Source organism: Mustela lutreola, chromosome 12 (genome assembly GCF_030435805.1).
Source record: "Mustela lutreola isolate mMusLut2 chromosome 12, mMusLut2.pri, whole genome shotgun sequence".
NCBI lineage: Eukaryota > Metazoa > Chordata > Mammalia > Carnivora > Mustelidae > Mustela > Mustela lutreola.
Window position 1 is genome coordinate 19,188,147 of NC_081301.1, and position 21,917 is coordinate 19,210,063.

Consider the following 21,917-nt stretch of genomic DNA (forward strand, 5'->3'; position numbering starts at 1 on the left):
GTCATGCTCCTCTGGGTTTCACAGGTATCTCAGCACGACGTCCCTCCCAGAAGCCGTGAGCATAGAGGACGGGGAGGAGGAGGAGCAGGAGGACGGGCAAGGCCACAGAGTGGAAGTTGATGGGCCAGCTCCAGCTCTAGGAAACTCTAAGGCCACCAGGATCCCCATAAGGCGGCTCCCAGCCCTGGACAAACGAGGTCACGGGGCTCCTGTCACGTATGTCTGTGAACCCCGTCTTGTCCCTGAAACCAGCTCTGGAACCACAGGCGTGGCCATGGTCCTAGAGAGCGAGCGGCTCTTCACGGCTTAGCTTGACCTGTCCCTCCAAGCTGTGGGACGGACACACCACCGGGAACACGAGCGGGGACTTGGGGTGGGGTGGACACGGTTTCTGGTAGGACAGAGGCCGCAATAGTACTGTCCTTCTCCTTCTCATTCTCACACCTTCCAGATTTTTCCGGGAGGCTTCAGAGCCATTCTCTGTTTAGTGCCTCTCTTGATCTTCCTTTAAAGAGAGAAAGAAGGAGACAGAACCCGTGAGCAGGCCCCAGACCCAGAGCCTTGGGCAGACGACAGACTCTGTCAAGAATAGAATAATACTGTTTTTGTGTGTCTTCTTTTTATGGCTAAAGTTAGTTTGTTTTTGTCACATTAAATACTGATCTTCCATTTATAACGATGACATAAGCCTTTGAGGAGATGGAAGTTTCTGGAAGGGGCTGAGGTAGGGAAGAGAGAAGGCGGGTTGGAGCCTGTGAAATGATACTGTAGCTCATTTGTTTCCACACTGTTGCCTCTGTGGTGCGTTGGGTGGGATTTGCTGGCCATCCCCACTGGACACAGGAGAAAAGTAAAGTTCAGAGAGGGGTGGTGCCCTGCCCAAGGTCACACAGCTAGAAGATGACAACAACCAGGGTGGGCGGCTGGGGGCGTCTGGCTCCTGAGCTTGTGTCCTGGGTTTTGTGGCTCCCAGGACAGGGCTCAGAGTCAGTGTGTCTCTCCTCCTCCCCACCAGGGAGACGGCGGAGCTGATGGGGTCCGCGAAGCCTGCAGGCATCCATGCATCCGCGGCCAGGAATGGGTACCTCCAGGGCTCCGACAAAGCTGAGGCAGCTCCTCCAGGCCCAAGCAGGCCGCCTTACCCTCAGGGCACCAAGACCGTGGGATCGCACCAGAGCAGTCTGACCAGCTTAGAGGGAAGCGGCATCTCTGAGCACCTTCCACAGAAGTCTCTGCGCCAAGCTGGGGGGCTCCCTCCAGAGGTAAGCATGTCCATGAGGCGTGGATCTCCCAGAGATTTCTGCCCTCGTGCCTTTGCTCACACCCTTCCAGCATGCCTGCTCTTTCGGTCCCTGCCAGTTACAGTTCTGCCCAACATCCAGGGCTTATGCCCCGTCACTTCCCGTACCCCTGCCCCCCTGCCAGGAACTCCTGCTTGTCCTCCAAGAGCTTGGAGCCCATTGTATTTCTCTGAGTCTGCTGAGCACAGATTGGGGGGAGTCCTTGACTCCATGGCCTATTGGTGACATTAGACCAGAAATTTTAAAACTGTCGCAGGAGTCACAGATCCCTATGGAAATATCACTTACACTATGGTTCCTTCCATAGAACAGTGCATATAGATACCTGTACACACACACACACACACACACACACACACACACGCACACCTACGGTCCTAATGGCTCGTCGTCAGAAATCTGCGCTAGACCATGAACTCTTTGAGGATAGGCACCTGTGTTGCCTATTTGAGTTCTCCATGATTCCATTAGACCTGGTATCGAGGAGGGGTGTACGGTGGATGAGTTTTATTCTCCCGAGTCATTGGCCCGGGGCATTTCGGCAGTCAGGACCATGGCGTTGCAGGCCCGAGCCGGAAGACATGTAGAAGTGCGAATCCCATCTCCAGGATGAGATGGCTTTCTCCTTCCTTCTCCTTCCCCTCTTCCTCAGCTTAGAATAGCTGCCACAGAATCTCTGCTGAGGGTCTCAGGGAAGCAGGACTCGCTCAGGGTAGCGGCGGGGAGTCCCTGTTGTTTGCCTGGTGCTGGTCCCCAGCGCCTGAGGACGGCGCGGGGCCTGGCTGCTGGGAGCTGGGCCAGCCTCCTCACTGCCTGTGAGCCTCTGGAATGTGAGGCCCAGGCCAGGACTGGGGAAGGGCTTCCCAGCTTGCCTCAGACACATTGCTCAGACTTAAAGGGACACTGCCTCTTTCAGGAGCCCTGGATGGCATCCCCAGAGACAGACAGTGGCTTTGTGGGCTCAGAAACCAGCAGAGTGTCGCCCCTCACCCAAACACCAGAGCACCGGCTCTCCCACATCAGGTACCCCAAGACTCCCCACTTCCCCATCAGCGGCGCACGTGGAGGGGTAGCCTGGGAATCAAAGTGCTGTGAGGCCCAGAGCAGGGCTCGATGGTCGGGCATTCTCAGAGCCCTCACCCCATCCCCCAACCAAGGTTCTTTCCCTGTATATTGCTAAAAATGAACGTGAGCTTTATAATCTTGTGTCTGTGGGTAGACAGGTGCCCAGCTCTCCTGTAGACACAGAAATGCATGTGTAATTCGGTTGTACGTTCAGAAACACTGAGCATGCAGGGTTGCTCAGTCCCAGCGGTCAGGAGCTCATGGGCTTAGCGTGTGGAAGGGCTCGGAGGCCGGGGCCTGTCCGTGCGATCCCAGCTCGTCTCTGCCTCCTCGCCCTCTCAGCACCGCGGGAACGTTGGCCCAGCCTTTTGCTTCATCTGAGCCTCGGGATGCAGCCTCCCACCCCCAGACCGGGGCTCCTCCAGTCCCCAGAAGAGCCATGGAACCCAGCACACCCAGGAGCCAAGCCCAAAGGCGACCCTCGGGTCGGACCAGTCCTCTGCGGCAGCGGGCACTGAGCCTCCGCGCGGAGCGGGCGCTGGTGGCCGAGATGGGTGAGTGGGTGCGTCTGGGTCAGCCAGAACCTGGGAGTGGCCGGACGGCGTGGACTGAAAAATCAAACCAACAAAAAACTTGCATTACCCTTTAGGATACAAAGTAAACCAACAAAAAACTTGCATTACCCTTTAGGATACAAAGTATCCTAGAGGTTCATGGTGGGAGTATTTGAAACCACAGGGAAAAGAGAAAAAAATAGGCTAAAAACTGTTGCCACCTCATTCGGGTCTCGAACCCACGGGCTGTCCTCTCTGCCAGTCTGTGCATGTTTAGAGACATTCTGGATGGAAACGGGCTGACACTCTCTCAGTGTTTAATAACCTCCTGTTCACTAAACCCTGTGTCCTGAACACTTCCGTGTCTAGAAATCCCGTGATGCAGTTTTTTAACTTTAAAATGATGCATGTAAGCCTTTTAGTGCAATAAACATACGGGAAAGAATAAAAATGGATGGATTTTCACAAAAAATGAACACAGATCCACAAACCGCGTGATCAGAATCCCAGCTCCCCCCACCATCACCCCTCATCCCATCAAAGGCTCTTTCCAAGGCTCATTATTGAAAATTTTAAAAATTAAACTTTAATTAAAAGTTCAATCAGTTAGGATTTCGTGTGTAGTTATAAGAAATAATCCAGGGATTTCCCATGTCCCTTCACCTGGGTTCCCCCTCATTGATAACATCCTGCAAAACCACGGGGCAGATTTTGACCAGGACCGCCGCCTCTTGGCCCTTTATGGACCCCTCACATCTGTGCCCCTCCTGCCTATACGCCCTCCAGAACTCCTGGTGACTTCCCCCTCTGTCCTCAGTGTCTATAATTTTGTCATTCCAGGAATGTTCTATAAATGGGATGATCCATATGATTTGGGGGTGGATTTTTTTTTTTTTTTAACATAGCCTCTCTCGGGAGATTGATCTACATTGTTCCCTGTAATAATAGTCTGTTCCTTTCTATACTGTTGATTGACGTTCCAAGGACTCCTTGTTTCGAATGCAGGGGCCAGATGAGTGGTGTTTGAGTGGTGTTTAACCTCTGGTTGCCCATGCCTTTGAGAGGCTCAAGTTTTGAACACTCTCCCAGAAGCATGTACATAGGCAAAGGTGTGACTCTGACTTTAGGGGGAGGTGGGGCTCTGAAGTCCGACGCAGACCCACATGGTGATGTACAGCAGAGCGTGAGGGGGTCCACATGAAGTTGCAAAGAACGCTTTCCAGGGGAATGTTCCTAAAGACTTACATCCAATGCTGAAATGGTGGATGGCAGGGGAAGTCTAGGCAGAAAGAGCTCTGCAGGCCCAGCTTTGCTCTCCAGGCTCTCAGCAAACACCACATCTTCGGGTTCTGAGAGCAGTGGGCCAGTGACCTCGTTGGAAACTTTACTTGTGACCTTAGCCATCACTGTCTCTTTGCCTGTATCCTCCTACCGGCAGAAATTCGTGCTTCGAGGGTCCTCTCTGGGTCAACTCACCTTGCTCTCTTTTTGCCTTCTAGCGGTCCCTGGCTCAGAGTTCGAGGGGCGAAAGCAGGTTTCCCAACAGCTACCCCGCAACGCGACAATCAGCCCCCCACCCACCCTGACCCCTGCGGCTGCCACTCTGCCCCCCGGACCCACAGAGAGCACCCGCACCTTCCTCCTCACCAGGACAGGGAGAGAGTAAGTCATACCAGCACAGAGACGGAACAGTGGTGCCCAGGGGAGGCAAGGCCTCGCTCAGCAATCATATCCAGTGGTGGCCGTGTGGGGGCCCTTGGACCCAGGTGTCCTGCTTCCCGGCTCAGGGCCACTCCATGGGACCTCACTGATGTGGACTTTGAGGACACTTTTCTGGCCAGTGGGAAATGACCTAGGGGTGCCCCTTTCTGGTGCTAAGACCTTGGTCCCTGTCCCCTAGTATTTGTCTTCCAAGCCAGTCTACTCTTTCTGGAGGTGGATTTTTAGCGGTTGGTGCTGCCATTGTATGAATTGAGGAGGGACTGGTCCTCGATTCTCTTCTTTTTAATCCAAGCACAATTGTCCCACTAAGAGAGTTGCTCCTTGCTTGGTTGAACGGAAATGGGAAAGTAGGGTAGCCAGCCCTCTTACCTCTCCTTTGAGTTGCTTTTGGCTAGTAAGCAATCACAAGCCTTTGTTGGATTAGGGATCTCTGTTCCAGGTATGTAGGGAAGGCTGCTCTGTTGGGACCCCGTCCGAGGCCCCTGGGCCTGTGCCATCATGGGCCTGTCACGTTTCCTGTTGGCAGAGGCGGGTGAAGGTCTGGTGTTGGGCATCCTGTCTGGAGTTTAATAAGGGTCCTGCTGCAGTCCCTGTGGCCCTGGCAGAGGAGTTCCAGCTTGTGGGTCAGCGATACACCAGCCCTTGAGAATATGATAGCAGACAGGACAGTCTTTGGCCTAGGAAATCTTGCCATCTTGTAGGATTAACAAAAAAACACATTGTCACACTCACCAGTCTAAGTGCGGTGGCAGCAGAGGCTCCAGGGACTGTGGGAACACAAATGACAGACATCAGGCCCAGTCAGAGGCTTCAGGGCGGGCTTCCTGGAGGAGGGGGTATCTCAGCGGAGACCAGAAGTTAGAGAGAGAGAAGAGTTCCTGGCAGGGACAAGAGCATGAGCAAAGGCCTGTGGGTGAGGGAGTACCCATCACCTTGGCAGAGGCAGTTCATTTTAGTGGGGTCCCTGAGCATGGGTGCTGTGATGAGCGCTGAGCAGTGGACAGGGATCCCAGGAGGCCTGGGGGGGAGGGGCCTCAGAGGGCCTCAAACACCACGGTGAGAGATTTGGATAGTGGCTTAGCTCAGATAAATGAGTTCATTTAATATTCACAAATGCATATGGGTACAGCTGAGGACCATGAGGGGGATTTAAAAGAGAATGGGAAGGTCAGGTTCACGTTTTAGAAGGAGTTGTCTGGGGACGCCTGGGTGGCTCAGTTGGTTAAGCAGCTGCCTTCGGCTCAGGTCATGATCCCAGCCTCCTGGGATCGAGTCCCACATCCGGCTCCTTGCTCGGCAGGGAGCCTGCTTCTCCCTCTGCCTTTGCCTGCCATTCTGTCTGCCTGTGCTTTATTTCTGATAAATAAATAAAATCTTTAAAAAATAAAAATAAAAATAGAAGGAGTTGTCTGGCCACTCGCTGGGTGAGGAGGCAAGGCGGGCAGACCGCCAAGAAAGCCGCTCCCCCAGGACAGACACAATGGGGCCAGTAGGTGGGAATGGGGTGCATTTGAAGAGAGACGTAAGCATTGAGCCCACAGGACTTAGGAGTTGGTTAACTTTGGGGGCATTCAGGGAGGGAGAAGGGTCTTGAATGAGTCAGACTTCTGGCTGGCCAGCCAGTTGGATGCTGATACAGAGATGGGGAACTCAGCAGGGGAAAAAGTTGACAGAGAAGGATGAACTTGAAATGTCAGCGGGCTCTCAGTCACAAAAGCATGAAGTCAGCAAGACTGAGATCCTGCCGGAAATACACAGAGGAGGCAAGCGACACCCCAGTGAGTGTTTTGAGTACCGGGCCACCTTCACCTCCCAGAGTTGCCTTCCAGTCCTGCATGCAGGGGTGAACGGGTAACAGGAGCTCCCGCCCCCCTGCCTCTTGCCGACGCCCTGCTCTTGGCCTTGGAAACCCCAACAAAGGTCTCCCTGGGGATTGCCAGGAGACCTGGCTGTCCTGGACGCACACTGCCTGGGGGCCCAGTTAGAGAGCCCTCCGCTCCCACAGACACCCTGGGAGAGCGGCAGGGGGCGCCTGGAGACACTCAGCCTCCTTTCCGGGGCCACCAAGCAAGAGGGAGCCCTGAGGGGAGCCCTGCCCCAGAAGCTGGCCCAAACAGGAGATGGAGCCGCGGCACCAGCCCAGGCTGTGCTGAGCCCGGACGCCGACGCATTGTGTGTAGGGGTTTATGTGCAGGGTGGTGGGGGAGCCCCATTGGCCGTGAGGTCAGAGTCTCAGATGAGACCCGGAGATACGGGTGCTGGCTGGAAAGACGCGCAAACAGTACTTACCCCATAGACGCCAGCCCCTCGTTGAGCTACTTGCCTGTAAGAGGCTGGTCCGCGTTTGCGGGGGCCCTGGGGACCACAGCAGCCTTGTCGAGAGCGCTGTGCCCTTCCAGCCTGCTCACATCCCAGTATCTTCTATCACCAGCAGACAGGCTTGAACAACTTGGGAGATGTTCAGGGGAAGCCAGGAGGGACAGCCAAGTAAGGGTGGGAAGGAAACCGGCCTGAGCTGTTAGTTAGCATTTCTACAGACAGAGGTTGGTGGGGGGTAGGGGGGGTCGCCTGGTGGCCTAGTCGATTAAGCATCTGCCTTTGGCTAGGGTCCTGATCCCCCAGGGTCCTGGTATTGAAGTGCGTGGCAGGTTCCCTGCTTCTCACTTCACCTGCCACTGTCCCTGCTTGTGCTCCCTCTCTCTCTCCATCAAATAAATAAATGTTTTTTAAAAATAGAGGGCAGCCCAGGCCAGTTAGAAGGCAGATTTTAAAGTGGACCTTCAGCAACGCCATCATTCTGCACCCTCCCTGCGATCTTGACAATGGGCCACTGATTCTTCAGAAAAGCTACTCAGAGGCCTTGCATGGGGTGGGGCTGGGTTGGGTGACCTTCAAAGGATGTGCTGCTTTGCCCACCAAGTGTGCAGGGACACAAGCTCAGAGAGAGGTTGAGATAGGTAGCAAGAAAAATGAACGCACCAGGAAGTTCCAAAATCAGTCGAGGGCAGAGCTGGACCCAGTGCCGGCTGGGAAAGGGACAAGCCCGGGGCATCCGAACAGCCCTCGGGGTGGCTGCAGCTTGCGGCATCGTTATCTTCATTTCTGCCCCCCGGCCCCACCCCAGCCAGGCCATCCGAGAGCTGCAGGAAGAGGTCTCCCGGCTCCGTCTGCGCCTGGAAGACAGCCTGCACCAGCCAGCCCAGGGCAGCCCGACGCGCCCTGTGTCCACCCTCGGCCGCCCCACCCGGGCCCGGGCCCGGCCCGCGGATGCCTCGGTTTCCTGGGGCTCCCACTATGGCAGGTGGGTGACCCCCAAACGCTCACCCTTGTGCGCTGGGGCCAGCAGCAGGAGGGAGACTTGGCTGCCTCTGGGGCTCTCCACACAAGGGGCTTGACACCCCTTTCCCCCTCAGACAGTTTTATACTATGTAATATTCGATACGTAAAATGTCTAAGGTATCACCTGAACTCCCCACCTGTGTCAAGAGCTAGACATTCCCAGGATGTCCACCTGCTCGCTCGCTCCTCGGCGTGTCCTCTGTGATTAGCTGTTTGTTCCTAAGTGTTCCTATGGGAGGGCACTGGGTTGAGGTTTTCATGGACATTGACTCATGAATCCTTCCCGTAGTTGCTGTTCGTATCCCCTCATGACAGATGAGGAAACAGAGGGTCACAGAGGCTTTCTCTGAGCATGACTCAGAGTCTTTGATTTTGACTTTCGTGCTTCCTTCTGGGTTGGCTTGCTTGCTGGTCACCTGGAAAGTCTGCATGAAACCGCATCCGCTGACATCATTCCTCTCTTTCCTTTTTGCTAGTAGATCCACAGAGAGATTGTCTGCTGAGCCCGCAGTGGGGGAGCGAGTGGAGCCCGCAGGAAGACGGCGAGCCAGGTCTTCCTCGGTGCCTCGGGAGGTGCCGCAGCTGTCCCTGAGTAAGTGAGCACCGGCCTGGACCGATGTCTGGAGGCTCCCATCTGGGCCCGTTAGCTCAGTGGTCAAGGACCATAGCAGTAGCCTTAGAAGGAACCTGGAGAAGGTTCTGTGTGTGTTCTTCAGGCCCTCGTAGTTGTCTGAGGTACAGTGCACTTCCAGTGGTGGCCATGGAAGGTCACGCACGCAAGGGTTTCTAGAAGGGCTTTGTGTGGTCCTCATGTTCCATCTTCACTGCAAGGCGGGGGTGTATCACCCATATTCTGCAGATGCAGACACCAGAGCCCGGAAGTGCAGGGGAAGTGCCTGAAGGACAAGCGGTGGGGTTCAGCCCACCTCACTCCTTCTTGGCTGTGTGACTTTGGCCCAGGCATTGACCTGCTCTGTGCAGTTAAAGGGACAGCTAACTGCAGTGGTAACAGTGTCCCCGTCCGGGGATTGCTGTGAGGGTACATGCACGGCCTAGTGGGTCCAACCCAGAGCTCAGCACAAGGTCAGGGGTCCCCATGTGTCAGCGGATGTTACTAAGGGACAGACACAGGATCAAACCCAAGCTCAGCCCCAGAGCCTCAAGTTAGGGTTGGCTCTCTCCCTGAGCTCTGTGACACATCCCCTGTCCCTCTTCAATGCCCCTCTTTTCCTACCCCAGGTTCCGAATCTGAGCCAACCTCCCCTCAGCGATTCTCTGAAAAGAGCCAGGCCACCGAGGACAGCGCCCAATCCACTCGGGACAGAATGAAAGGAGCTGGTGGCACCAGGCGGCCAGACAGGGTCTCCTTCTGGGGCCAGTACACAGGTGGGCTGCAGGGCATGGCCCAACCCCCGGGGAAGACCCCCATCACTGAAGCCTTCCCCCTTTCACCATGGGCCATTGAAAGATGAGCATTTTCTGTGAATTCTGTGACACAGGGAGCTGCAGGAAGTGCCTCCTCTGTGAGTCCATTCTTTCCCCCAGCAAACAGGCTGATGCCTCCCTGCCCTGGCCCCCATGCTGGCTGCTGGGGGAGCCCCTTTAGCTGGTTGGTCACAAAGAGGGTTCTGCTGTGTGCAGGGCGGATGCCAGATCACTGGCCCCTCGCCCACCTTCAGGTCGGATTCCCCAAGGCATCAGCCCCCGTGTCTCCTGAACTAGGCACCCAGTACATAGTAAGACTTCTGGTGACACAGAGTAGGATTTCAGAGTGCTTAACCTGAAAACAAACACGGACATAGCTCTGACTTCCAGGAATCTGACTGGATAACAGACGATAACAAATGAGCCATGACATCAGGTGTGTAAATTACAGAGGTGGCTGTCACTCGTAGCAGCCTGTGGGGGGGGACGTCAGTTCACCTCAGATCCATAGGGCCGAGGGCAGGGGACGTGGCAGGAAGTGAGAGACGCACGTCCTCTCCCACGGAGCAGACAGAGCTGAGGGGTTAGACGTGGGAACAGTGGGCCGGTCTGGGGGCCCCCGAGGCAACACACATGGAATAGGAAGTGGGAAGCCTGCCGGGACTCGGGGAGCCAGAAGAGGATTGATCAGGCCACATTCTGAAGGTCTGTCTTGAGGCTCAGAGAGGGACAAGGCAGCAGGTGACAGGTCTGGGTAAAGACCCAGGCATCTGTCCAACCTTCTGACAGCCAGGAGCACTGTCCATGTGCTGGACGCCAGGCGGAACACCTCACAGACACGGCCCCACTCACCCCTTAGGACGCCCGTGAGACCCAGACTGGGACGGTCCCCATTTCATAGCCGCTCACGGCACAAGAAGACCCAGCTCACCCCGTGCCCAAGCCATCCCAATGCCACCTGGCCAGTGGCGGGTCTGGGGAAAGCAGCCCTGCTTGTCCTTGCTTCTCCTGTTCTCCTGGCCTGCTTCCCAGCCTGCCAGAGCTGGGCTTTGTTCATGCCTTCTTAGGACCTCCCCGATCCTCCTCGGTTCTCCAAACATGCCAAAGCGGACGGTCTGGTTTCTTCCCAGGCAAGGAGTACCATGTTCTGACCCCCAAGACGGCCCCAAGACACAGTGGCTCAGTCTCCTGTCCCCAGTGCCGACCCGCCAGGACCCGGGAATCAGGTGAGGGATGGTACCTGGGGAAGTGGTCGGTGCGTAGAGGCTGCGGCTGCTCCTGTTAGGAAAGGGCGTAGACGGGAGCCTGGACAAGGGAGCAGGATTTGGGGGTGCTCCTCAGCCCTCCCGACGTCTCCTGTCCTCACACCTGTGTCTCCAGGTGCCACTGCCTAATGCTGCGCTCCTTGACCAGGACAGGGAGAAACCATGCGCATGACCTAAGTCCTGAGAAGGTGGGGGGGGGGCAGGCAGTAGGGCCCAGGCGGGATAATTCTGTCCTGTCTCCCCTCCATCCTCACCACTCTGATTCCTTCCCCCAGACCCAAAAGGGAAGAGTCATGGGGAGAGCAGTGGCTGGAGAATATGGGCACTGGGCTCTAGTCCCAGTCCCGCCACTGACTTGCTGGGTGATCTCAGGCAACTTCCTTAACATCTCTGAGCCTCCAGCCTCAACGTCCTGAATGAAAGGATTGGAGATGGTCCGAAGGCCCTTTCAGGCAATGGTGATAATGATGGAGCTTGTCCCTTAGTAGACCCCCACTGGAAGCAGGGCATCATGCTAAGTGATTTACAAACATTAATCCTCACAACCCTATGAAATGGGTTTTGTCCATTTTATTCCTACGCCTATTTTACAGGTGAGGAAACTGAGGCCCAGAGAGGTTAAGTAACCTGCTCAAGGGCACACAGCTTACTAGTGGTAGAGCCAGGATTTGAACCCAGGTGGTTGTGAGTCCAGAGCTCTGGCCCTTCACCATTGTGTTGCTTTGCCTTTGCTCGAGTCCCAGCAGTCCTCCCTGTTCATTCATTCCTCCATTCATTCATTCATTCATTCACTCACTCACTCACTCACTCACTCATTGAACACCATCCCATCCTGGGCCATGGGCTAAGCAGACAAGGACAAAACTGGTCTGAGCTGGGCTAGGAGGCACAGGTGGGAGCCTGCAACCCAGGGTAGTGGGTGGGAGGCCTCCCACTGAGGTGCGGCTGGAAGAAGTGGGCCAACCCTGGAATTCCACCTGGGGGAGGTGTTGAGAATTTGTAGGGGAAGAGAACGAGGTGCCCACCCTCCGCCTGCTCCCGTAGGCCTCCACTGACTGCCCCCCCAAACCCCCCGGTGCCTGAGGGCCACTGTGGGCCACTCCCATATGAACAATGGGCCTGTCTCGGTGTGGAGGAGGGACCGTAGGTTCAGGGCCTGCGTTCTGGAGAGCCGGGCTTGGGCTCAGATAGCACTGCCGATTTCCTACTCGGACATTGTGGCAAATCATTCAAGCTCTAGGAGCCTCAGTTCACCAGTCTGTAAAATGGGAGTGATGTCTCAGCCAGCCCCGTGGCTTGTTGGATTTGATAGCAGAATGCATGAAGGCCCTCAGCAGGAGCCCAGGTTTGTTACATGCTGACCTCGCTGTCATGGAGGCAGCTTGTCCCCTCTGCAGTGGCCCCCAAGGGAAGCTCGGTGCTGACAGAGGTCTGCTTGGGGGCTCCAGGCCAGTGATCAGACCTCATCTTCCCCTAACATCTTTTCCTCCTCTTCCAGCTGGCAGTGTCACCAGGGACCCACCAGGACTGTCCGCCACTGATCCCCTGCAGTGCCCCCTGTGTGGTCGAGTTGGGCTGCCCCCAGCGACGGATGGCCCAGACTCAGCCGCCTCAGGTAGGGACAGACACTCACTCTGTCCCTACACTCACTGTGTAGGGACAGACACTCACTCTCTTCTCCCAAAGAGACCCCCAGCTCTCCTTTATGGGGGTTCGTGGGCCCATAGGGTATTTCACTGGGATGGTGGCTCTCCCAGTGTGGGATAGAGCAAAGTGGACAGAAGATTTGTTTCTCAAAGCCCAGCGCTCCCAGCATGGCCAGCCCCGTGTCCACCTGTCACAGGGCAGGGACTTGGGTGGGGGGCGGTCTTGGCTAGATCTTCCCCAGTGATCCTACTGTTGTCTCTGGTGTCCCTCCCTCGCAGGGCCAGACAAGGCAGCCAGCAGGAGAAACACACGCCCAGCCTCCAGCCCCACGCAGCGGAGCAAGCGTGCTGGGTCGCCGGCCCGGCCACCTCCAGGACTCTGGTATCTGGCAGCTGCGCCCCCAGCACCTGCCCCTGCTGCCTTGGCCTACATCTCCTCTGTTCCCGTCATGCCTTTTCCATCAGCCACTGTGTAAGAACCTTCCTTTCCTTCCTTCCCTGCCTGTCTGAGTCGCTGCAGGAATCATAGTCAGGCCCGGGTCAGGCAGCTGAGAACCCAGGCACCTGGTACTCCTGTGTTTAACCAGCAGATTTATAACCAGCAGAACATGCTGAACGCTCATATAGTCACTCAACAAGCCCTAAATGCTCCTGCCTCCCAGGGAGAGGCTTGGCCTGTCGGTTGGGCGGGGTGAGGGGGGACTCGGCAGTGAAGGAGCCGGCAGAGGGCCCTGAGCTCGCAGGGAAAGCACGTGGGAAGCTCCCCATTTCCTCGTGGGTCTTCCCGGCAAGCAAGTAATTGCTCCCTCACTGTTTCTTAATAGGCTTAATTTTTAAGAATATTTTTAGATGTAAGAGAAATGGAGCAGATAGTACAGAGTTACATATACTCCCTACACACACACACACAGAGTTTCCCTTGTTGTTACGTTCATCTGGCACCTTTGATAGCGAGCCAATAGTAATAACTCACTCTTAACTAAAGCCCACAGTTTCTTGGGCTTTCTTCAGTTTTTACCGGAACGTCTTCTGTCTGGGATCCCAACCAGGAGGCCGCATACATGCCTCTTGGTGGTTGTGGGTCCTTAGGCCCCTCTTGGCTGTGACCATCTCTAAGACATTCCCCGTGTCTGAGGCCCCGAGCGTGGAGGAGGACTGGGCAGGGCTGTGAGAGGAGGAACACGCCCTCTTTGTGGATGTGGACAGAACATCTGCAGGAGAAAAAGGACGTGAGCCGTGGAGGCAGAAGTGGTTCAGGTTGGAGACTCGTTGCTGCACCAGAGTCCCGTCTGCTGCTTGCTGCTGCCACGGCCTCAGTAGAGCGCCTGCTTCTCTGAGCCTCAGTTTTCCCACCTAGTAAATGGGGTAATAGTCTGGACCAGGGACGGTTGTGCAAGGATTAAACGAGGCACGTGGGCAGGCGCTCGGGTGATGTGTGCACAATGTGCGGGGCGGTGCAGGCGCGAGCTCGCGGCCCGATCAGAGGGCAGCACCACCCTCCCAGCCCACAGCACTACTGCGCACTGCTGTCCTAGGAGACAGACGAGGAAAGGTGGCTGCAACAGGACACCTGCTAGTTCTGTGCCTCAGTGTCCCTCAGTGGAAAATGAGTCTGTCGGGAGTCTTGGTCAGAAGCCTTTGTCTGTGGCAACAAGAGGCGGGGGTCCCTGTGGGCCCTGGTGCTTGATGGGAGCAGAGGCACCAGTACCAGCCAGTCCCCTGGGCCCGTGAGGACCCTGGCCTGCAGTGGGGCATTTTGCCGCCCTCAGCAGAGTCTGGGAACGTTCTCCTCCATCAGCTATGAGAGGCCGTTCTGCACGCTCAGGCCCCCAGCACAGGGGCTAAGACCCCTGCCTATGCTCCTGTCACTGGGAAGGGCAGGTTTTGCCTGGAGTTTGGTGGCCTGGGATAAAGCTCCGAGTTCCCCTGGTAGGCATGGGACTCACCGCTTCTGAGGCTGTTCCATGTCCTTCCAGGCTCAGACCTGTGGACAGACCTAAGCAGGCTGCTATCCCCATAAATGGTCCGGTCGTAGGGAAGGGGAAAGGCCCTGGGCTGCAGTGCCCAACATACCTGGTCGGTGGGAGCCATATAACCTTGGCCGGGGGTCACTTTGTTCCTAGTCTGTGCCTCAGTGTTTCCCTCTGTGAAATGGGTTGTGGTAGAGAGTAAACGAACTACTGCATGGAAAGCCAACAGTATATAGAAGTTGACCAGGAGCCATACTACTTCCAGTGCTCCTAAAATTGGGGCTGATGATGCCCTCAGGTTTCTCCAGCTGTCTTCTGCCAAACTGAGCATGCTCAGTGACAGGCCAGGGCGCCCTCAGGAATGTATGGGCCTGTGCTGCCACCTGCTGGCCGTCTGTCTTCCAGCCTCTGCACCAGGGGCTTTCTAGCTAAAAAAGGTTTTTGTTTTGATGGACTGGGTAGGTTGTAGCTTCTGCCTTAGGGGGAGTTGTGTGTGTGGTTTTTTTAAAGATTTTATTTATTTATTTGACAGAGAGAAATCACAAGCAGACATAGAGGCAGGCAGAGAGAGAGAAAGAGAGGGAAGCAGGCTCCCTGCCGAGCAGAGAGCCTGATGCAGGACTCGATCCTAGGACCCTGAGATCGTGACCTGAGCTGAAGGCAGCAGCTTAACCCACTGAGCCACCCAGGCACCCCCTTAGGGGGAGTTTTGAAGCACTTTGGGGCCAAGCTGGCATCCAGTTCCTAGAAGCTAGGGGTGTGCAGAAACCCAGTCGTTAGACCAGCTAGTCCCCAGAGGAGGGAATAGGAGTCAAGAAGCCTATTCATGGGGTTCAGATGGTATGTATGGGCATCACTGGATGCTGATGACCGAGCTCTGGGTGTGAATAGAGCACCGCCCCTTGCAGCTGTCTGACCCTGAGCTGACATTGACAGAGGCACTGTGAGTGCCCAGGCAGCCAGTGGAGCTTTTCCTGTTGGGTCGATCCTGGGAGGTGGCTAACTGTGGCTCCTTTCGGTGGGGGGACAGTAGTCCCTGAAGGGTAAAGTCCCATGGCCAGCATCCTATGGCCAACTCCCCAGAATAGCTAGCACTGGGGGGCAAGCCTCCTGCATACGTAGCCCCTCTGATCTTCCCTTGCTCATCCATAAAGCATAATGGTGCCCACCAAAGAAGCAAACCATGTGCTGATAGAGCAAACACTTAGCTCTGAGCCTGGCCCCTGGACCCAGGATGCAGTGCCGGCTCTGGGTGGGGCAGTGCCTTTACCTGTGAGGAGCTGCCGGACTGATTCCTAGAGAGCCTGGGGTGACCGTGCTGTCCCTGCGATCTGGCTCTCAGGTTAGAAGCCCCAGGAACCAGCGGGTCAGTGGTGCCACCGCAGGACTGGGCTCCGCGGCTGGCACATAGTATAGGATCAATAAAGACGTACCGAGTCAATGGGGAGAAGGAAGGACCGTCGTCGTGCACCTGTTCCGGGTCAGGCACTGCTCTCCTCATGCTTCATCCCTCTGCTGCATCCTCGAAGGAGCTGTTTATTACTCCCACTTGAGAGGTGCAGACACTGAGCCCCTGAAAGTAGGGGCCGGGGCCCAGCTGGGGCCAGAACGGGTGCATGCCAACCCCGGCGCTCTGCTCGGCTCTCGCTGCTGTGCGTGAACGCAGACCCCTCTCTCCTCAGGTACTACGTGCCTCCAGGACCTACCTCCACCTCCTCAGCCCACTCAGCCCCTGCTGACTGGCCCCCCTCGACCCCCTCCCGAGTGGCCGGGGGGCAGCGACGCTCCATCCAGCTGGACCTGGAGGACCTGGAGGAGCTCAACATGGCACTCGCAGAAGCCATGCAGGCCGCCGAGGGCATCCGCTCCACCACCAAGCACATGAGCCACTCCCTGTCTGCTGACCTGCGCCAGACCCGAAGCCTGCGGGGCTCCTGCCTCTTCTGACTTCCCAGGAGACCCAGAACTGGCTGGGGGGGGGGGGGGGGTGCAGGCTGGCGGGCGGGCTGCTGCTGCCCCCTGGGCAGGGGGTCGGCTGGAGTCACTGCTGAAGGCCCCATAGGCCCCTCCTGAGAGGTGTCCTTCTAGCTCAGGCCTTGCCTGCTGGGTGTCTCCACTGTGCAAGGAGTGTTGGCCTGGTCGTCTGGAGAGGGAACTTACCGGGAGCCCGGCCACTGCAGGAAGAGCTGGGACCTCGGCTGCCTTCTGCCCAGATGCGATCTTTGGGGTCTCCTGGTCCTGCACCGTCCACCTCTGGCTAATAATACGTATTTCATATACAGACGGACAGATTTGTTTTGAAACGGAGTTTTCCTGGTCTTTGGTTCAACCCACAAGGCCAGATAAAAAGGGCTCGGGCCTCGGTCTCTGGTGCAAACGAGTCTCTTCGTCCAGGATCCGCCGCTCTGGAGTTGGCATCTTGGGGAAGGGATGTCCGGGCACTTTCCCCCTAGTGACTGGTGGCCAGTAGAGCACTTTGGGACCATTGAAATGTCAAGATGTCAGGCCCCTAGGAGGACGTGTGCCCAGCTTCTCCATGGTCAGAGAGTCCTGCTGGGAAGAGAGATCCTCACTCCCCGGGGGACCCGGAAGCTGTCCACCATGGTCCCTCTCTGTAGCTCATCCCGACATCCCCAGCTCTGTGTCTGGGATCCCTGTGGGACCTGGCTAGTGGGCAGCTCCCTGCGGGCCGCGCTGTGCAGCCGGGAGGCCAGCCCCTGTCGTGCTCCCCAGCTCGTAGCAGCGGGTACCTCAGCTTTTCTGGAACGTGTATGCATCGGTGATATTTGTATATTTGATGCGTTTAAAAATCTATTTTCGTTATGAGGGCAAATGAAGGAGAATGAATATTGATCTTTTTTAAAAAGAAAAAAAAAATCCCAAAGCGGCCCACATTCGTGGTGTGTGTGTGTCCTCGAGGTGTGGTTTCTTGACTCAAGTTTGTGGGGTAGAAAGTTCCAAGACGAGCCGAACCCTTCCCTCGGGGGATCTAGTGAGTGCCCATTTCCAGACTCGGCCTGCCTTCCTATGGGGGTTTGTTTTTTTACTTTTTTTCTTTTTTTTTTTTTTTTTAAGATTTTATTTATTTACCTGGCAGAGTGAGAGGGTAAACACAGGCAGGGGGAGTGGGAAAGAGAGAAGCAGGCTTCCCACCAAGCCTGGAGACCTGATGTGGGGCTTGATCCCAGGACCTTGGTATCATGACCTGAGCCAAACCAGACACTTAACGACTAAGCCACGCAGGCACCCCCCATGGGGGTTTCCATTTCTCCATGCTGCCCAGCAGCCTGGGTCAGGACTTTGAGCATTTTTTTTTAAAGATTTCATCTATTTATTTGGCAGAGATCACAAGTAGGCAGAGAGGAAGGCAGAGAGAGGGGGAAGCAGGCTCCCCGCTGAGCAGAGAGCCTGATTTGGGGCTTGATCCCAGGACCCTGAGACAATGACCTGAGCTGAAGGCAGAGGCTTTAACCCACTGAGCCACCCAGGCGCCCCCATTGGGCATTTTGACCAGAGAGACTGCCAGGCCAAGCCCCTCCTTTACTGAGGTCAGAGCTGGTAAGAGACACACAGCACATTGGTGTCTGTCAAAGCAGGAGCCGGGACTCACTCCAGTGCTCCTCCTAGTAGCAGACGGCAACTCCAGCCACCCTTTCCCGAGCACCCAGTAGACACTAATCCTTGAGCTCGGTACTCAGCATGGCAGCTCACTGAGGGCACATGCCAGCCTCCCGGACCCCTGCCATGTGCCCCCTTCCTAGAAGAGAGACTGAGGTCCCAAAGGCTGGCCTGCACCATCTCACAATGCCTGACTCCAGAGTCTGTTTTCCCTGTTACTGCACTTCCTTTGTAAGCTCCAGGAGCTTCCCACCAATGCCAGCTGTGTCCTCCCTTAGCTTTATTCCCAGCCCCCCGCCCCACCCTGCTGACCACCACACTTGCTGCTCTCTGCCTCCAGGCAAGCCCCCTCCCAACTTGCCTCCCAGATGGCCACGGTGAGGTCTGATGCGCGCACGCCTGGTACCACCTGCTGCAGTCCTCCACCCGCCACCCCACCCTCATTTACCTGAACTCCTACCGGGGCGCTCTGCCTCGGCGTTTGCCAAACATCCTCCCAGTCCTTGGCTTGCAGCTGGAAGAGCAGGTGTTTAAACCTCCAAATCTTTCTGGGCTGGTTCAGATGCCCCTTCCAGGAAGCCCTCCCAGACTTCATTGCAGAAGGAACCTCCGCGTGCTGGGTTCCCACAACATTCTGTGCCCATCATCCGCCCAGCCATGCTGCATATGACAGTGGGGGCTCTTCCCACCAAGGGCTGGGCATTATGCCCTGATCAGCCAGGGCTCAGCTCAGGGCAGGCTTCAACACCCATGAATGAATGAATGAATGAATGACGACATGAGCAAACGAGCCCCTGCCTCCTGTTTCACAGGCAGAAGCTTTATTAATGCACCTGAGACAAAAACATCATGTACAAAAGGGGTGGGCCTAGGGCTGAGGATGGGCCCCACGGTCCGCAGGGTCCTAGTCCAACGCCGTGTGTTCCTCCTTTTCCTTCTGCCTTTCTTCCTTGTGCTGCTTCTCCAGCGGCCCACACAGATCCTGGAAGACAGTGAGAGGGGAGCCCAGTGATGTGAGGGGCTCTTGTGAGGGCAAGGGTGGATGAGCTCCGGACTGGGGCGTCAGCTCAGGGACCCGGGGCGAGGCACAGTCCAGTTCTGAGCCTCAGCTTCTTGCACACCCGATGGGGGCTCGAGGCTTTACAAAGAGCTGCCGTGTACTGAGGACTCGCCAAGCCCCTGGACCGATCTGGATTTTGTGGGGATGATGTAACCGAGCTTCAGGGGTCCTTGCATCCTGTCTGCGGTCCCCCAGCCAGTGGATAGGGAAGGCAGGCGGCACACCAGGGCCAGTTGGTGCTGTGCCCAGTCCTTTCCTGCAGCTGCCAGGCGTGGGGACTGGAGGAACTTTAGGCCGCTGGTGGGCAGGAGAGATGGCCTCAGGTGGCCAACGGAGACCTTTTTACTTTGATGATAATAAAAGTATTTCATGCATATCTGAAAAAGTATAGCCCACTCAGCAGCTCTCCATTTTAGAGATTGCCTTATAGGACACAACCAAGGAAAGCCTCTGACGTATCTGATGTCTGGGCTGTGGCCGGCAGGTGTAAGCGATAATCACCCTTGTGTGTTTCCCCGTCGCGTTCCCACTGCCGCCCTTATTCCCACTGTTCCTCCTCCCTTCCTGTCCTCCCTGTTTCCCAGGGACTTTCCCTCCTGGGCCCTCAACCTTTGGGCCTCTGGGGAGCTCAGCTGTCCCTGCAGGGAGGCAGGTGCTTACAAGTAGGACATCCTGCCTCACTATGCAGCCTTGGGCGGCTGGTCTCCCTATCCGGGCCTCTGGGGCTGCCCCCAGGCAGGAGGGCTCCGAGGGCGGGCATAGCCTAGTCTGCATTGCGCTCACCTTTTTCGCATCAGTGTAATTGATCTCCGACTTCCGCATGCCGAAGCACGTGATGGCTTCATGGAAAACTCTCATTTGTTCCTCAGTCACTTCTGCCTTGTCAGCTGCAGGAGGGAACAAGGGGGCTGGGTGAGCATGCCGGGGGCCTAGCTGGGGCTCAGGGGAGGGCGGGGGGTTCTGGGGGCCCAGCCACAGGGACAGGTGGTCTGCTGGGTGAGGTCTGGGTGAGGTGGATATTGGAGGGGTGCTTACCATACAAGGACAGTCCCTTGTTCTGCTCATCCTTCAGGGAGTGGCCCAGCATGAAGATCTTAGGATCCTTGGTGAGCAGGAGATCGGCAAACACTTCTTTGCCGGACTCTGGAGAAGAAAACCTCTGGGTGAGACCACATAGCACAATGGGTCTGATCACAGGTGAGGGACCATGAGTGTTCCTTGAACCCCAGCAGTCAGTGAAGGCTGGGAGTTCACCTGGGCCAACGACCTTCACTCCCTCTGTGTGCCGGGCCTTGCAAAGAGATGTGGAATTGTAGGAGCCTCGTGCCGACTGTGGCTGTCAGGGCCTTTCTCCCCATTTTACAGATGAGAAAAGTGAGGCACAGACAGGAACCTCAGGGCTGCCCAGGGCTGTTGGTTTAATCCCACCAGCATTTGTATGCCCCCTACTATGTGCCCTCTGGGGCGATGGTGGGGACAGGAGTAGGGTCATTCCCTGCCTGACACAGACTGACTGCCACCCTCAGGTCCCAAAGGGGAAAGAGTAGTGGAGAGAGGCAGGCCTGCAGCCAGCCCTCGGTTTGAATTCTAGTTCTAATTACAGGCTGTGTGACTTCAGGGAAACAATTGACCTCTCTGTTTCTCTGTTTTTTTCAGCTGATCGCTGTCAGGTCCTCCTAAGATTGTGAGTCTCGGGTGGGTTAATCCTAGTAAAAGTACTTCAAACAGTGCCTGGCACATAGAGCTCAAATCTGGGGACAGTTATTACTCATTATTGCCATGTGGAGACCCTGGGACGTCAGAAATGTAGGAAGAAGGCCTGTCCTGGTTTCTTTGTGTCTTTGCCCCAGCACTGACCCTATTTATTGTCTGGCCCATCCACAGGTCCCCATGACACACCCCAGTCCTCCCATTGGTCCTCACCGTGTTTGGACAGGGTTCCATTTTCCCTCTGGACCTTTAGACAAGTAGAGTTATGGATGCAGTGATTCCCACTAAAGCCAGATAGAAAGAAGGGGGAAACAGAAAGATCGTCAAGGGGAAGAAGTGAACAATCACCAGTCACGATCATCGAGGGCAAGAGTTGGGGCCGAGTAAACCGCCCTCCCCATCCACGGATGAAAAGGCTGAGGTCAGGAGGAAGGAGGGACTTGCTCGAGGTTTCCCAGCAGCTAGGAGCAGAAGCTGGGGCTGGGGGCAAGCTAGTATGTGGGGGTCTTACATGGTTTGATAGTCTATGAGCCGTATTGTGTCATCCGTATGGTTGGGCTCCAAGTAAAAGAAGCCCGCTTGGAGCATTCCAGCCAACTGATTGATGTCCGGGTTGTGGAAGGCGGCAGCAATACAAAACCATTTGCCAGAGATCTGGGGAGAAGCCAAGAGCTGATGACAGAGGCTGGGAGCCGAATGCCCTTGCCTGCCAGACAGCCAGGCACAGAGATGTCCCCCTCCTTTTTACACGCAGGGAGACTGGGGCCCCAGGCGAGGAGGGCACATGCAGGAGCTCACTCTGAGGGTCAGGAACCTCCCCCAGACACTGGGTGGCCCTCCGGGGCCAGGACAGGATGTCCCCTCTGAGGGAACTTGCCATGAGGCTTCTGAGTTAGGAAGCAGAAGAAGGCGTCCAGAGCCTGGTTAGAAGGTCACCCCAGGACCCAGGAGAGAAGAGGGCAGAAGCAGACAGAAGCAGGCAGAATCAGACGGGGGGGTGGGGGGGTGGCGACCACAAGCCAGCGGGAGAAGGGGAGCCCAGGGAAGGAGGCAGCTGCCCCTGGCGCTCGGGGGCCAAGGGACGCACCTGGTCCAGGGTGGCGTTGGTGATGGGCGCTGCTGTGAGGTTGGCACACACTGGGCTCTGGGCATGCAGCAGAGGAAGGAGGCTCAGGGCAGCAAGGACCCAGGACAGCGCCATGCCTAGATGGAGAGACTCCTGGAGTCCAGCAGAACTGCTGG

The 21,917-nt window shown here is 56.4% G+C and overlaps 2 protein-coding genes across 9 annotated transcripts in view; one reads left to right on the plus strand and one right to left on the minus strand.

Annotated features, from left to right (window-relative positions):
- Window positions 1-17,181, plus strand: part of AKNA (AT-hook transcription factor) — a 50,518-nt gene extending 33,337 nt beyond the window's left edge. For 7 of the 8 annotated variants that reach the window (XM_059143525.1, XM_059143523.1, XM_059143521.1 and 4 more), the window contains 12 exons: window positions 25-216; window positions 1,016-1,262; window positions 2,218-2,324; window positions 2,709-2,920; window positions 4,420-4,582; window positions 7,767-7,943; window positions 8,458-8,573; window positions 9,221-9,367; window positions 10,537-10,632; window positions 12,170-12,286; window positions 12,597-12,789; window positions 15,970-17,181. In XM_059143525.1, coding sequence (XP_058999508.1) covers window positions 25-216; window positions 1,016-1,262; window positions 2,218-2,324; window positions 2,709-2,920; window positions 4,420-4,582; window positions 7,767-7,943; window positions 8,458-8,573; window positions 9,221-9,367; window positions 10,537-10,632; window positions 12,170-12,286; window positions 12,597-12,789; window positions 15,970-16,234 — 2,032 coding nt within the window. In that variant the 3' untranslated portion in view covers window positions 16,235-17,181. The remainder of the gene's footprint in view (window positions 1-24; window positions 217-1,015; window positions 1,263-2,217; window positions 2,325-2,708; window positions 2,921-4,419; window positions 4,583-7,766; window positions 7,944-8,457; window positions 8,574-9,220; window positions 9,368-10,536; window positions 10,633-12,169; window positions 12,287-12,596; window positions 12,790-15,969) is intronic. The other variant, XM_059143524.1, reaches the window with a different exon arrangement.
- Window positions 17,182-18,684: 1,503 nt separating this feature from the next.
- LOC131812874 (alpha-1-acid glycoprotein-like) lies at window positions 18,685-21,917 on the minus strand. Its single transcript, XM_059142834.1, has 6 exons — window positions 21,763-21,917; window positions 21,187-21,329; window positions 20,889-20,959; window positions 20,001-20,108; window positions 19,749-19,852; window positions 18,685-18,887 (listed from the first exon to the last, which is right to left on the minus strand). The coding sequence occupies exons 1-6, from the start codon at window positions 21,874-21,876 to the stop codon at window positions 18,810-18,812; spliced, it is 618 nt and encodes a 205-aa protein (XP_058998817.1). The 5' UTR covers window positions 21,877-21,917; the 3' UTR covers window positions 18,685-18,809.